The sequence below is a fragment of the Lepidochelys olivacea genome, assembly GCF_965140295.1.
Source record: "Lepidochelys olivacea isolate rLepOli2 genome assembly, chromosome: 1".
NCBI classification, from domain to species: Eukaryota; Metazoa; Chordata; order Testudines; family Cheloniidae; genus Lepidochelys; species Lepidochelys olivacea.
Genome location: NC_140411.1, coordinates 77,606,790 through 77,623,216, shown reverse-complemented (window position 1 = coordinate 77,623,216; position 16,427 = coordinate 77,606,790). Strand labels below are relative to the sequence as shown.

Sequence of the window (16,427 nt, the reverse complement as noted above, 5' to 3'; positions counted from 1 at the left end):
CTACACAAAGTGCCAGGCAGTGGAGTGTCCGACCCTACCAATACACATCACATTTTACTTCAAATTTCTTTCTCTTCTATTCATTTTGAGCCTTTGTGAGTCATACATTTCAAATGTTATTGTTTGCTATTTCTGTATTTGGGGCTCTGCAACTCAAGGGTTGCAGTGTCTCCATGTAATTGTTCAGTTTTCCCCGAGAGAGATAGAGAAAGAGAGAACCAGTGAGTGGTGACAACATAGCCCTCCGCTTCTCTCCATATCCTCTGGGCATGTCTCTCCAGTCACTTTCCTATTGCCTTTGTTTTAGCTCCACCCTACTATCAGTCTTTTTACCACGTACATCTACAGCAGGGGTGGCCAACCTGTGCCTGAGAAGGAGCCAGAATTTGCCAGTGTACAGTGCCGAAGAGCCACAGTAATATGTCAGCAGCTCTATCTGCTCCCATGCCCTGCCTGCCAGCTGCCCTGCCCATCAGCGCCTTCCCTCCCACCCTGTGCCTCACCCAGCATTCAGGAGGCTCTGGGGGGTAAGGAGAAGAGTGAGGGCGTGGCAGGCTTAGGGGAGGGGGCAGGAAGAAGCAGGGCCTTGGGGGAAGGGGTGAAGTGGGGGCAAGGCCTGTGGCAGAGGCAGGGGTTGAACAGTGAGCATTGGAAAGTTGGCACCTGTAGCTCCAGCCCCGGAGTCGGTGTCTGTGCAAGGAGCTGTTGATTAATCATAGTTAACTCACACAATTAACTCAAAAATTAATAGTGATTAAAAATTAATCAAGATTAATCACAGTTTAAATTACATTGTTAAACAATAGAGTACCAACTGAAATTTATTCAATATTTTTGGATGTTTTTGTACGTTTTCAAATATATTGATTTCAATTACAACACAGAATAAAACTGTACACTTCTCACTTTATATTATTACTTTTTATTATAAATACATGTGCTGTAAGAATGATAAACAAAAGAAATAGTATTTTTCAATTCACTTCATAAAGTACTGTAGTTCAATCTCTTTATCGGGAAAGAGCAACTTACAAATGTAGATTTGTTTTTCTCACATAACTGCACTAAAAACAAAACAGTGCAAAACTTTAGCGCCTATAAGTCCACTCAGTCCTACTTCTCGTTCAGCCAATCGCTAAAACAAAAAAGCTTGTTTACATTTGCGGGAGATAATGCTGCCAACTTCTTATTTACAGTGTCACCAGAAAGTAAGAACAGGCATTCACATGGGACTTTTGTAGCAAGCATTGCAAGGTATTTACGGGCCAGATATGCTAAACATTCATATGCCCCTTCATGCTTCCACCACCATTCCAGAGGATGTGCTTCCTTGCTGATGATGCTCCTTAAAGCAATAATGAGTTAATTAAACTTGTGACTGAACTTCTTGGGGGAGAATTGTATGTCTTCTGCTCTGTTTTACTCACATTCTGCCATGTATTTCATATTATAGCAGTCTCGGATGATGACTCAGCACATGTTCATTTTAAGAACACTTCCGCTGCAGATATGGCAAAACGCAAAAAGGTACCAATATGAGATTTCTAAAGATAGCTATAGCACTTGACCCAAGGTTTAAGACTCTGAAGTGCCTTCCAAAATCTGAGAGGGATAAGGTGTGGAGCATGCTTTCAGAAGTCTTAAAAGAGCAACATTCAGATGTGGAAACTATCGAAACTGAATCACCAAAAAAGAAAATCAACCTTCTACTGGTGGCATCTGACTCAAATGATGAAAATGAACATGCATCGGTCACACTACTTTGGATTGTTATCGAGCAGAACCCGCCATCAGCATGGACTCATGTCCTCTGGAATGGTGGTTGAAGCATGAGGGGACATATGAATCTTTAGCGCATCTGGCATGCAAGTATCTTGCAACGTCATCTACAACAGTGCCACAAGAACACCTGTTCTCACTTTCAGATGATATTGTGAAGAAGAAATGGGCAGCATTATCTCCTGAAAATGTAAACAAACTTGTTTGTCTGAGTGATTGGCTGAACAAGAAATAGTACTGAGTGGACTTGTAGGCTCTTATTTTTTGTACATAATTCTACATTTGTAAGTTCAACTTTCATGATAAAAAAATTGCACTACAGTACTTGTAATGGGGGAACTGTAAAATACTATTTCTTTTGTTTTTTACATTGCAAATATTTGTCATAAAAATATAAAGTGAGGAGTGTACGCTTTGTATTCTGTGTTATAATTAAAATCAATATATTTGCAAATGTAGAAAACATCTAAAATATTTATATAAATGGTATTCTGTTATTAACAGTGTGATTAATTGCACAATTATTTTTTAATCACATGATTAATCACGATTTTTTAAAATCACACAATCACAAATAATTTGTAATCACTTGACACCCCTAATATAATATGGTACTTTAATAGGGACAATTGCACAAAGCTGAAAACAGTTATGAGCAAAATCAGTTGGGAGGAAGAATTTGATCAGAAAAGTGTGAATGATAATTGGGAATCATTTGAAAACACCTTACCTGATACCCAGAAATATACTGAAACTTTTAATGGTGTGTTTGCAATGGTACTAAGAAGGCTGACGTTTCTGTATACCAAACTCAGAACCTTTTGAAAACTATTTAATGTTAGGCAGTGTGACAGGATCATATTAATGCCTATGACTCTTCGGGCCTATATATTCCATCTAAGTTAATATAACAACAGGGCTGCAGCTCCACTCAACCATATCCTGTCTCATACTCCACATCATGTGGGTTCTCTCCATTCATTATTTTTTGTATGCTTTCTCTTTTTCGAGGTTGGGTACAACAAAATTAAATAGGTAGTACATTATAAATTGATTCATTGAGTAATATGTTCAATAAAGTTCTGTCAATTCTTATTTTATATCAAGAAGTATAATTGGTTTACGTTCATATATATTGTTAAACTTGGCACGGTGTGGCTCAGCAGGGGAAGTGCAGAGGTGACTGTGTCTGTGCTCTGTAACCTAGAATCGTCTGCAGGCTGTCCTGAATTATACTTGCTGCCAACCACTTCAAGGGGACGCCATGACATCGAAGAATCAGTGTGGAATAGGGATGTTTTCCTAGTCTTGCCCTCTTTTACCTGGCAATAACAGCAGGATATAGTAGTGGAATAGCTTTGGATACAGACCAGATTTAGAATCTGAAAATATAAAATCTTTGGTAAGTGTATATGGAAAAAACAGAAATAGTTACTATAATAACTATTTTGTACATTTAAGGAGAAATTGCAACCAGAGACAAGTAAACAGTCTTGATTTTTTCTTAAATTATTTATAGCATCTGTTTTTCCTGCTTTAACATATAATTGTGAAATTACTTTATTGACTTCAGTGGGAATTTTGCCTGTGTTGGGTATGTATAGTTAGGCCCTGTGTATGGTGCTGCGGAACTGTCAATAATGTCACTGGCATATTCTTGTTACTGGATTCAACTTTTGCTTTGAAAAGGCTGCATCATGGTTATCAATGATCAATAATCACCATATGTTATCTTTAGCATTTTCATTTTGGTAGAATATTTATACATTGTGATTGCTTTTTATTTATTGAGCATATCTGTGATATATTGGGATAAATTCTGCCCTCAGTTACTCTGATACCATCCTGTTGATTTAGATGATTTGCATAGGTTTGGTTGAGTGGAAGAATTTGATGAAATTCATGTGAAACACATCATTTTTAACACCACTAGATATGAAAAAAACCCACAGTTTTAATTTGAAGTAGTCGCACAAAATGTTTGTAAAAGGAGAGGATTGTTTTTGTACCAATACTTCTGTTTTGCTCAAGGAATGACTGGGAGCACATACTCACGTGAAAGATCAAGAATTCTGATGGCAGATATTTTTACTTTTAGCAAAGGGCTTGTACTCAGATCTGAAACTCTTCAAGCTTTGGAATCCAAGGTTTTGCATCTTCACAGGCATTTTACATCTATCCCTAATCTCTAAGACCCGCTTTCTGAATTTTGGTATCACAAATAGCTTACCATAATGGGCTAAATTAAGATTAGCATCATTTACTATTTGTTAAAGTTCTGGCTCAGTGTTGGATATTTATTACCACACTAAGGGCCCAATCCTATTTCCAGTGAAGTCAGTTTTGTCTTCTGAAGTGGATCATAACAATTTTAAGATTTAAAGATCTGCACTAGACTAGGCATACTTATAACAAGTATAGAGATGTTCTATTCCTTAATTTCTCCTGTGAAAGCTCACTTTTCCATGTATTCTGTTGCAAAAAATTCTGTATAAATAGCAACTTATAAAGTTTTGTAAATAATAAGAATCCAGAGTGCAAAAACAGTAACAAAATAATGAAAGTTGATTTTTCAATAACCTAGGGACCGTATTCTACAATGAACATTAGCCTAAGTACGTTAAACTCTTTTTATTCTTTGACTTTTACAGATTTAATAATATTTTATTTTAGCTGAAAGAAATTACTGTATATACGTTTTCAGTGTCCCAGGATCAACAGTGGTTTTGCTAAACCATTGTTACATAATGAGTTGGTTCTTTAAACTGAAAAAAATATTTTGCTGTCTTGTGTTTCCAGTGATTATAGGAAAAGATGTATTGATTTCTCCCTATCACCCTCTAAAAGTCTTTGATTAAGACTAGAGAATTGGTGGCATTTCAACACTGCCTTTCTTTTGTGTTTCACAGGTTGTCAGCAGTCGGCCATCCCCTGACACCTCAATGTGATATGGACTCCAGTAGCTCTGAGGAGTTCTATCAGGCAGTACACCATGCTGAACAAACCTTCAGAAAGATGGAAAGCTACTTGAAGCAACAGCAACTCTGTGATGTTATCTTGATTGCTGGGAACCGTAGGATACCTGCACATAGGTAGGGCATAAAAACATGGTGTTGAAACAATTAAAATAAACATCTGGATTATCTATCAGCCTGCACCTTGAAAAGTCACTTATGCATGTGAAAAGTGGATGCAAAACTACCATTCTGATCTGAGTGTTTTACATCCACATAAAACCAAGTTTGCTCAAGTGAGGACGTTCACAGAAGTCAATACCTGCAGATCAGTTCTATGGGTGTCTTTCCCCCAGTATGTAAAATTTATGCTTATGATTAGTTATGACAGATTTATAAATTTAAAAACAATTAGTTAAACCAAAATATGCATGTAAACGAATATTTCTCAATACTGCCCTTCCCCTAAACTGTTAACTTGCATAGGCAGAAAATATGCATTAAAACTAAAAATGTTACTAACTCATTTTAATCATAATTATGCATGCAAATGTATATTGCCATTACAACTTGTAAAAAAATACCAAGCTAAATGCATTGCAAAGGGTCATCGTGGTATGAGGCAGCAGACCTACATGATGCTTTTCTTAGGTTATGGCTTTCATTTACACCTGAAACTACTCCCTCTTCATTGAGGGCCTGATTTCAGAAATGACCTCTGGTTTTGTGACAGTAAAATGGCTCTCAAAGTGTGTCGGGGGGGAATACTGGGCATGAGACCCCTCTGAAAAGCAGACCCTAGTGCAGGGGTTCTCAAACTTCATTGCACTGCAACGCCCTTCTGACAACAAAAAAATACTATACAACCCCAGGAGGGGGAACCAAAGCCTGAGCCCATCCAAGCCTCCCCGCCTTGGGTAGGGGGCCAAAGCTGAAGCCTGAGCCCCGCTGCCTAGGACTGAAGCCCAAGGGCTTCAACTTCAGCCCTAGGTGGTGGGGCTCAATCTTTTGCTTTGGCCATTGGCCCCCGCAAGTCTGATGCCAGCACTGGTGATCCCATTAAAATGGGGTCATGACCCACTTTGGGATCTTGACCCACAGTTTGAGAGCCACTGCCCTAGTGTATTTCTGTATTCAGCCATTTATTCAGACTGTAATCAACCTGTGGTATTTGTGGGCCATTGCAAGGAATGCCTCATCACTTTAAACTGACATAGGCAGTGCCTAGAGGTCCAGGTTGTGCGGAGTGGCCATGCACTGGTGTCATTGTCTCCTTTGCAGTGTAAAAAAGCTGTGAATTATACTATTCATACTGAGAAAAATGCAAGAGCCATGCAAGGGATATGCAAGACTGGGAAAGTCAGCGCAATGATTGTCAATGTATTAAGGAGAAAATATTCTTTCCGTTTAGGTTTTTATTTTACCACCGTAACCATATTATCTAAGTAAATGAGATGCTGAACAAATGCAAGGGACTAAGATGCAAGGTACCTATCTATGATGATACAGAAATATACTCTCCATTTAGGTCCCCATCAGGATTTGTGGAAGTGGCCCAGAACTCTCCATCCCCTGCTCAGTGCTCTTTCACCTTTCTATGCCCCTGCTTCAGTCTCCTCTTAAAATCTGGTTCCTGTTCTTCTAACCTTCAATATCTGCACAAGCCCATTTGCCAGTTGCAAGCAAACTCCTCATAAATTTTATCTAGTGAACTGACAATCCCACTGTCTCTCATTATCCTTCCTGTCAACTGGCTCAACTCCAGCATTCCCGCCACCACTTTATACGCCCACCAGACATCCTGAGCGGATGTGGGTATGGTAGTGTTTAGACATAGCTGGGTTGTCCAGACTCCTTTCACATGTAGGTGCGAGTTCCACATGGGGAGAGGAGGATCATAGATGAATCTTCACATCTCCTCTGTGTACTGGATTCAGTCCTTTGGGATGGGCTCATACATAGATCCTGACACAGAAGAATACTTAAGGACTGGTTATCATTTACACTAAGGCCCCACTAATTTACACCCACCTTAAGACCCCTTTTCACTATCATCAGTGTAAAAGGGTTTTAGAGCAAATGAGAATTAGGCCCTTAATCCTTTATGGCTATTACTTTTCTAAAAATTAGGTGGTTTCTGCCTAACTGTCCACCTTTCACACATGGATAAAATGGGTGGGAAACAATCTCTTCTAGGACTTAACCCACATTATTCAATTGGATTAAACAACAAAAAAGTATATTAGGTACATTACTGTATTTTCTCATTTTTTTGCCATGATATAAGTTGAATAGTTTAATGTATATCTGTGATCCAAGTCACCCTGTATTCATATCCCACACACTACTGCAATAATTTTGTACAGAATATGCCTTGTGAGGTATCATTTGAAAACTGATAACACCCTGGTCAGTAATATCATTGTAAAATATATGTAGCAATGCTGCATGAAAAAGTATGGCTGCTCACTAGTACTGTGTTTTAAAGTCTGTGTCCTAAAAGGTCTTTAAATCAGACATGTCAGAAGGAGTTGATAAACAGGTTTTCTCTAGACAAAGGAAAGAGGCGGATACCTCAGACCAGGTGTGGTCCCTTTTCAATATACCAGCATTTCTGAAACTGGGGGCCTGCAGCCCCTGCTGATCAACTCCTCCCCCATCCTTCCCTCGTCCCCCTCCCTCCCAGGGACTCCCTTAGCTGTTCCCTGGCCTGAAGGAGGCCCTGGGAGGGAGGGGGAGGAGTGGGGAACCTGGGACCACACCATTCCTGGAAGCGGCCAGCCCGTCCCTGTGGCCTGGGGGTCTCCATGCGCTGTCCCTGGCCTGAACGTCGACTCCGCAGCTGCCATGGGCTGGGAATTGTGGGCAATGGGAGCTGCAGGGGCAGTGCCTACAGGCAGTGCCAGCGTTCGGAGATCCCCTGGCCCCCTGCCTAGGAACCACTGCCAGAGGTATGTTGCCATTCGTTTTCGGGAGCCACCTGACATAAGAGCTGTCCATAGGGGAAGGGGAAATGGCTGAGCGGGGGGTGTTTGGGCATCCTCAAAAATTTAAATCAAAACAGGGGCCCTCAAGTTGCTAAAGTTTGAGAACTACTTCAAGAGAGTATTCCTTTGTATCGGAGGTTGCATCAGGAAGAGATCATTTGCATAGTAGTAACTACCAGCGGAGGGGAGAATCCAGCATGGAGCCTTATCTTTCAGACCTCCTGGGTCCTTAACTCATCATGAACTATTGAACTATATTTGGGGTACCCTTCAGAAGAATACATTTCAAAAGTTTACAGAACTATAAAGAGAAGGGGAGCAAACCCCTAAATTATCCTTCATTTTAAGGAGACAAAGGAAGCAATTTGATTTTAGCGATGGGTCCTAGCAAGGCCAGCCAGTAAAAGGCTGCAAAGGAGACTGTGGGTGAGAGAAAAAAAAATCTTGAATAAAGACTGTCTTGCTAAATTAAGTTTTAGACTTTTAGATGAGTGTTTTCACTTTCACTTGCTGATAACCATGTCTGCCTTTATTTTATTTTACTTGGTATCACTTAATCCATATTTTTTTTGTTAATAAACTTGTTTTGCTTTCATTATATATCATCTGTGCTGGATAAGTTCAGTAAAGTGTGTGCTTCTAGTATTGGAATATTGGAATATTATTGTACTGTCTCTGTAGAGGCAAGAAACCTAATACATTTCTGTTAGGGTCCTGTGAGAGTGACTGGACCCTGCAGGGAGGGCACATTCAGGGCTGGATGGGTATTAACGTCTGCCTTCAAGGAGTATCCAAGTTGGGCAAAACCAGTGTGAGGCTTGAGGGCTGCTGTAAGGCTATTGGGTTTGGAGCTCTGAACCAACTGCACAGTCACAAAACACCTAGGGTTACAATGCAGGTGTTGACTGAACCCCTTACTGGCCTGGGTGAACCCCAAATGTCACAACATCCAGTGCATTTTCTTGCCAATTTTAAATGCCTCAATAGATGACAAAGAAGGCTTGACAGAGGAGTCTTGTCACTAGAAGGTCTTTAGTTAGTTCAGTGCCATCTTTCTACTTGTTTTTATTTTGAAGACAGATGTGCATATTTGTATTCATACTTGCCAGTGGTAAATTTGATTTCACATGTGTCATCCCAATTCTACAGCATATCTAAATCCCTTTGGAACTGGGAAAGTACTCTAATAAAAATAAGATTGACCATGAAATAAAAACCAAAGCTTGTTTAGATTTACCAGGGAAGCTTCAGACAACCTTGTGTATCATTTCTGGCTTCTCAGTTGTCTGCAGTCAAAGGACTAAATCTGTTCCTCCTGAAATGAATGGCAAAAACCACTGTTAAATTAAATGGGAACAGGTTCAGGCCTTCAGAAATATTTGAAACCCCTTGTTTTGTTGTATAGGATAACAGTTCAGTGTTTTACAGATTCAGACAATTGCAAACTTCACTTTCTTGTAGGTTCACTATACACATTGCCTGACAATACAGTCAACATAGTTGTGCATGCACACACACTCAGGCACACACATTACCTTAGCATACAAACTAAAACCAGCCAAACCACTAGTGATTTGTATGTTAAAATTATTTTAATACTGGTCCATATGTAAGGTTAGCAGGCTCATTTGTGTATATATGCCTCTAAGAAACAGGCTTGCAGATCATGTTATGTGCTCAGTAACTGCAGAGCTTATAAAGTCTCCAAGCCTGTAGAGTTTATAAATTCCTAAATTGTGGTGTATACTTCCCTATACCAAATAAAATGACAAACACACTCCTCCCTAAAAAGTCAGTCTGAAATTGTGTTTTAATTATTTTGGATAATTTTATAACAGGTTACAAGTGGCGCCACATGCTGGATATGCTAAGTTGCAAATATACTTTGCAACAAGTTAAAGACATATTCAGAATTATTCTCTAATAAATATTAGGTAAAGCATCAGCGTCACTAACTGAATTCAGATGAAAATAGGTTCTCATAGGAATGCATTACTACAAATGAAGTGAAGTAGATGTAAAGTAATTATCCTAGCATTGATTGGTTCTTGATCTTTCTGAATCCAACCAGTGGCCACTCAAGAGGAAACTCTCTGGATGGTTTTGTGTTTTATTCCTGGTAACATATTTTTCCATCTTGATTATATACTATAGACTCTTTTTGGACATAACTATTCCTTTGGAGGGAAAGCTGTTCCTACTGTCAAGATTCTCCAATAATAGGCCCTCATGCTGTAAGTGGCTGTTATGTAAGTCTGCCGTAGACTGAGCGTGGCTTCAAGGGCTATTCTTTGAATACTGACTCTCCAAAGAGGAAAAATATGGAGTCAAAATACAAAATGTTCTCTGCTTGGAGACATAGTTGCCAGATCTCATTCTTGTTATAGCTGCTTTTCACTGCTCTGGTTTCTCAGGCAGCTTTACATTTCTAACATGCACAAATGCTTTGCTGGATCTGGGCCTGAATATTTTATCTACACCTCAACTAAATGGTGAACATTTTGGCAGTGTTTTCTATCCCACCAAAAGTACCTGATGGATTTCCTGATGGATCTGCAGGAGGAGGATGAGGCAGAGGAAGAGGAGTACCCTGGCACTACAGACTCTCCCTGGCAGATGCTGCTCAATATAATTGGCATAGTCATTGATGCTCCCTACGTAGACCACCACTTCTGGTGCAGGGCCATAAGCACATTGCAAGCCAGGAGAATCTCTGATAGTGTGCCTTCTGTGAGCCTCTCCCCTTTGGTCAGTGATTCAGTTGCTGGGTGGTGGTGTCTGTAGATGGAGGAGGAAGAGCATGGCAAACATCTCTCCCTTTTATCATGTTCTTCTTCCCTCTTGGCTTTGCCTCCCCCCCCCCCCCTTCAGAGTCAGGTGAGCATTACCTCATCGCAGTCCCAAACTGATCAAAGGAAGGAGGGTGACTCACTCGAGAGTTTAACATATCCTTTTGTTGCTACCTAGGCCAGCGTCCTTTGTTCCTGTGAGGTTGGGATGGGTTTGTCCCATACATGCCCTGATGAGTTGTGAACTGCCTCTCTGCTCCAGGAGTTTTTGCCCGGGCTTATTTTAAGCCATGAAGACACATTTTCATAACTATATAAAAGTCTATATAAAAAAAACTATATACAATTTTAACCTATAACATCACTATAACAACAATGCTCAGTGCATCATGAGCCTTCCAAAGACACCCAACATCACAAACTTTGCATTGGATACCACACAATCATTTTAAACGGATGAACATGGGGGTACTGGGTGTTCCCCGAGGTACATAGCATCACAGGGGTGGGTTCCATTTTCAGTAGAGTGCAATGCAGATTGTTGGCTTTGAGGGCTAAAGAATTTGCCCCAAGGAATTGTGGGATACTTCTGGATGACTCATGGGACCCAAGTCAAGCAGAGCTGTGTCTACACTGCAAAGCAATAAGGCTTGGACCCTGGGCCCCAGTTTCACTCAAGCTCGGGACTCTCCAGCCCTGCAGGATTCTGGAACTCTTGGTCCAAGCCCTGGGTTAACGCAGTTGTAATGTAGATGCAAGGGGTTTTGCCTTGAGCCTGGGCATGTAGACGTGCCCTAAGATACTGGTAGTGTGTCAGGTGTACCACGACTAAGAGGCAAGCACTGAACGCACTTCAGCCCCTAGACCTTGTAAGTGCTAGCTTTGGTTGGTCTGAGTAACCACTAAGGCTTGTGGCTTAAGTGATGTCTTACTAGTGCTAGTAAGAAAGGGAAAGGTTTCAGGTACCCTAGGTACAGTGGCTTAAGCAGTTATAACTGAGTGAGACAATAGTAGTTCTTATTTGGGCCCCCTGGTGGTGGTCAGGGACAGTCCAGTCAAGGGTTAGGGCTCGTCAGTCCTAGACTCTGTGCTGCTCTCCCTAGTCCAAATTTCTATTTAAAGCAAATAGGAGCTTGAAGTTTTCCAGGCCAGGCTCAGTTAATGGTATATCTCACTGGGACCCATCTGCACTGGCTGTCTGCCCAATCTTCATGCCCCAAACAGACTTGCACCCAGCTGTAATGTCTGGCAGTCATACGCAGCTCCAGATTACAGTTCTGCCGCTTCTGAACTACCTGCTGTGTACCCAGTTCCTGGGTGTTTCTCTCTGCATCCAGCTTCTCTGTCGCTCTTGGCTTCCAAATATCCACTGGTTCCCCAGAAGTGTCTGGTCATTTCCTGGGTCAGCGTCCTTCTGCTTGGTCAGGAGAAAGGGAAGGGAAGATAATCATAGTTTCCTTAACAGGTTAACAGGTTCATCACAATATTCACAATATTCATGATTCAGGTTCATCAGCTTAACAGGTTCATCACAATATTATTCAAACCCATTGCAACTTAAGCAAAGCACTAGTTAGCTCCAAGGATAATGAAAAAATCCTGAACCAAATCCTGCAATGGTCTGATGGATGAAGAATAAAATAAAATAAAAAATAATTTTCCCCTTAAATAATCGAGAATGATTGATAAAACTCCAAGCACTTTAGTGCATGTTTCTGAATACCAAATGTGGAAGACAGCCAGTAAATAAGTCTCCTATAATCAATTCTGTTTAAAAGCTGCAAATAAGTTTAAGCAAAATCAATACTAGTGATAAACCTTTTGAATTTGCAATGGAAAGGTCATTAAAAGCTTTAATCATAACTGCTTCGATGCAGTGGCCAGCTCTAAATGCAGATCGAAAAGGATAAGGCTAGTCTTGGGTGTGAAGAAATTACCGAATTGGACTAAGAACAATGCACTCAAACTATACAAAAACATACACAATTAAGGACATTGGATGAGAAGAATTTACAATGAAGATAGGATTCACTAATCCACATTTAAATTAAAATAGGAAGGTCCTTGAAACCAAAAAAGGAGGGATTACAGTAAAAGAAACAAACTCCTGTAATGCTCAGGGAAGAGGATCAGACCCTCAAGAGTAACTTTGACTTTCATAGTATTTGTGGTAAATATAATCTTCTTGATTAATGGAAATTAATTAAATTGAGGGAAAGTCAAGAACTTTTTTTAAAAAAGGGGGTGGTTAGTCTTATGTCTCATACTGAATAAAGCTTCCTATTTACATAGCCTTTAATCTTCAAGTCTATCTGAAATTATTTTTCTTTAATCTAAACTTCTCTTTACTTTCTATAGTATATCTACAGAACAATATACTTGTGATCTTTCATATATTAAAGACATATGTAACTCTTGCAGTGGGGGAAGTTGTGGTGATTGAGTGGTGGAGAAAGGATGGAAGGAAGAACTTGCTGAGTTGAGCTTAAAATGGGAATCTTTGTAGTAGGGCTTGTCAAAAAAAGAAAACTTTATAGTAGGGCTGGTCAGAAATTTTTAATCAATTGTTTTTTAGTGGAAAATTGGGTTTTCAATTAAATAAATGTTTTTCATGGAAAATATCTGCTTTCCACAGAAAAATTTGACTAAAAAAAAAATCTGAAAACTGATATATTTTTTTCTTTCCAGACCAAAAGTTTGGGGTTTGCTATGACAAGTTGAAATTTCTCTCTCTCTCTCACACACACACACACAGACACACCATTCTGACATGCCTAGTCATTTAATAAAACCACATGCTTATTATCTTTCTGATCACTTTATTTAAAGCTCTTTAGGGCAGACTCTGCCTTTTTCTTTGTATCTGTACAGTGCCCAGCACACTGTGGGTGCTACTGTAAATAATAATGAACAAGACAGGGAGCCTCAAGAGAAAAAGATTGTAAAGAAGAGAAGAAAAGGATCTAGCATGGTGAGTGTTAATGAGAGAGAGAGAGGAATCCCAAATAAGTTGTTAGTACAAGAAACTAAGCAGTAAAGAGAGGAAGGAGGGTTGAAGTATAAGGAGGGAAAGGAAACATTTCAAGAGAGTATAGACAGGGGCGGAAAGGGGACAGAGAGCACAGGAGGGGCAGAACAAGTAAGAAAGCTTTGCCAGCAAGGAGAAACCAACCAGCCAGTCATTGATTCAGGGGAGACTATCTAGGAAGCATATCTGACCAACAAGTTTAAATAATCACAATCTCTGATCTTTGATTTGGACTTGTCATGCCTTCTGTAGAAGGGCAAAAATACATGAATAATCTTTCCTGATAGCATTAATTTCCATATTTTCAAAGGGCACACATCTCCAACCTCCAAATACGAACTTTCCATTTTGCATTTGTGCCTGTTAGTGCATGAAAAATCTTGCATCTCTGTATACAAATGGCACTTCTATGTTAAAAATGGGTAGACATACCAATGACTGCCTATCTAATTTATTGCTGCATGATTACACATGCAAAAAAATACGTCCTAAATTTTAAGACCTGTTCTGAAAAAGTTGGTTCAAAAACTGTACTTTGATTTAGAATCCAAAGGATTTCAGTGGATGCTGCTTAATGCTCAACACTTTTGAAAATCACATCAGTTACCTAGATGCCTAAATGGGAACTTAGAAGCCTAACTCTAGCTACCCATTTTTGAAAATTTCAGCTAGAATATTTATCGTACAACTTTTCTCAGGAAAATTGATATTCAGAAATTGTCTTAACAGGTGGCCAGAGTCTCTCAATATGCTTTGTATGTCTCTGGTCTAAGCTAACTTCAGATCACTTCTTAATTATGATGAATGTAGCCATGGAATCTGTATTAATAGAAAGTGTAGGTAGTAAATATTGCTTTCTTTGGCCACCAAGTATGGGATTTCTGGGATTCTTTTCCATATTTAAGATAAGGTGTGTGGAATAATAGTCTTAGAATATGCGGGTAGACACACTTATTCATGTGAAAGAGAGAGGAGCTTCAATTAGTTAGTCTAGTTACTGTCATTGGTAGAAACCAAAAGAGCTCAACGTAGTCAAGTAGGAACATTAATTTATTATTCTAAACTTTTAAACTCAATTGTCTTCTGTCATTTGAATTAAGAAAGATGATCCACATTTTCAAAAGTAATCAGTCTTTCATAGCTGTGTAAGCAGCACTGCAAAAAGCAGAACTTTATAAACTAGCATAGAAAACTGATATATTCTGCTGGTTTATTGTCTGCATTTGGACCCTGTGACAAGAGTGCTGGGCAACAGCGGCTGAGCCAGCATTCTTAGTCACTGCAGCTCCAATTAAACACTGCAGAACAGACCTTGTTAAGAAGAGCTTTGCCTAATTAGTGGGTGGAGGAGAGCTGGAAGGCTAATTAAGCCATTAGGCAGAAGATTAAAAAAGGCCGGGGCTGGGGGGCGGGTGGATGGAGGAGAGAGGGATTGTTTTTCCCTGCTTGCCTCAGGAGGAGAAGGCTCCCCAAAACCGTAGGAGTAAGACTTTATAGTGTACAAGGATGGTGACCCATGCTGTAAATAAACTGCACCAGGTGTTTTACTAGCATAAAGGTCTCTGGGTCGTTTGTGGACTGGAGCAGAGGCAGGAGCGAGTGGACCCTGCCACAGAGCTCAGAATAGGAAATAGGAAAACACACACAAGCTTTTGGCAGGATAAAGGTGGCAGCCTTTTTTGGAGTAATGTTTTCTTGAAAATAAGTTATGTACAAGCTTTTCACTAAATAGTGATTTGTTATGAGGTCAATAGCAATAACATAAACCCTGAGGGAACTGAGGTTGTTATAAGATTAATTATGTGTGAACCTCAGCAAGCGTGGATGCTTATAATTTTTTTCTGAACATTTGGAGTTTTTTTTTCCCCACATCCCTTCTTTCTCCTTCTTTCTTTTTCTAGTCCACACCACACCCTTCTTCCTCCTTTCTTCTATCTATCTCAACAAGATTTTTTTCCAGTTGTCTGATGCTACCTTTCCATTTCACAGTCTCCTCTTCCAATCTGGACCCTTTATCCAACATGCTGTCCACTGCAACTCATGTCAAGCCTTCTTTCACTTGATAAGATTGCATGTGATGAAATAAAACAAGATAACTTTAAATATATATTATACTTGTATCCATTTAAAGCATTTTACATACATTAGCTAAGAGTCACAATTTTCCTGTGAGTTACAGTTGCATTAGGCTGTATAGTTATATCCTCAAATACCACTAAAATTCAGCCTCATGTGGGAGGAACACATCAGCTGGTAGCAAGAACACAGCAACACTACACAATGTTTTAGGACACACAAAGTACAGAACAACACTTTATTCCTTTGAAACTACAGGAGAAATCTCTCTAGGCGGAGTGTAGTTACTAAGTGGGACTATAACTGTAGTATTTAATACCATCTTTTAAAAAACCCAACAACCTCAACTATAATTTATGCTGATGGCTGAAATATCTACCTCTCCACTTCCAGATACATCTCCTTCTGTCCAAATTGGAATCTCTGCTGTGTTTCTGATTTCTTCTCAGTATGGCCAGAGCAGAGTTCTTTATGTTCCCCCAAGCCCTCATCCCTCCTTCCTTTCTGAGTCACCATGAACAACAATCAGTATCCTCATTGCTCAGGCCCATTACCAGGGCATCATTTTCTACCAAGTGCTCTTATTGGGTCCTCAAATCTACCGCATGCTTAGATCTTGCCTTTACTTCATGCACAACATCTCTGAGTCCCAGCCTTTCCTCTTTATCCATACAATAAGAATTCTTCTCTGGGCCTTCATCACTTCATCTGTTGACAATGGCAACCTTTTCTTTTGTGGCCTTGACAAATGCTATTTTGTCTCACTTATCCACTCGACTCAACGCATTCAGCCAGCAAATTGGGCTGAAAATCA

At 39.8% G+C, this 16,427-nt stretch overlaps 1 protein-coding gene across 1 annotated transcript in view; it reads left to right on the top strand.

Annotated features, from left to right (window-relative positions):
* The window catches only part of KLHL1 (kelch like family member 1), a gene marked incomplete at its 5' end in the record, with an annotated part of 430,814 nt that overhangs the window by 120,931 nt on the left and 293,456 nt on the right, over positions 1-16,427 (top strand). The window contains one exon of the mRNA XM_084617931.1: positions 4,689-4,871. Within this exon, the coding sequence (XP_084474057.1) occupies positions 4,689-4,871 (183 nt within the window). The remainder of the gene's footprint in view (positions 1-4,688; positions 4,872-16,427) is intronic.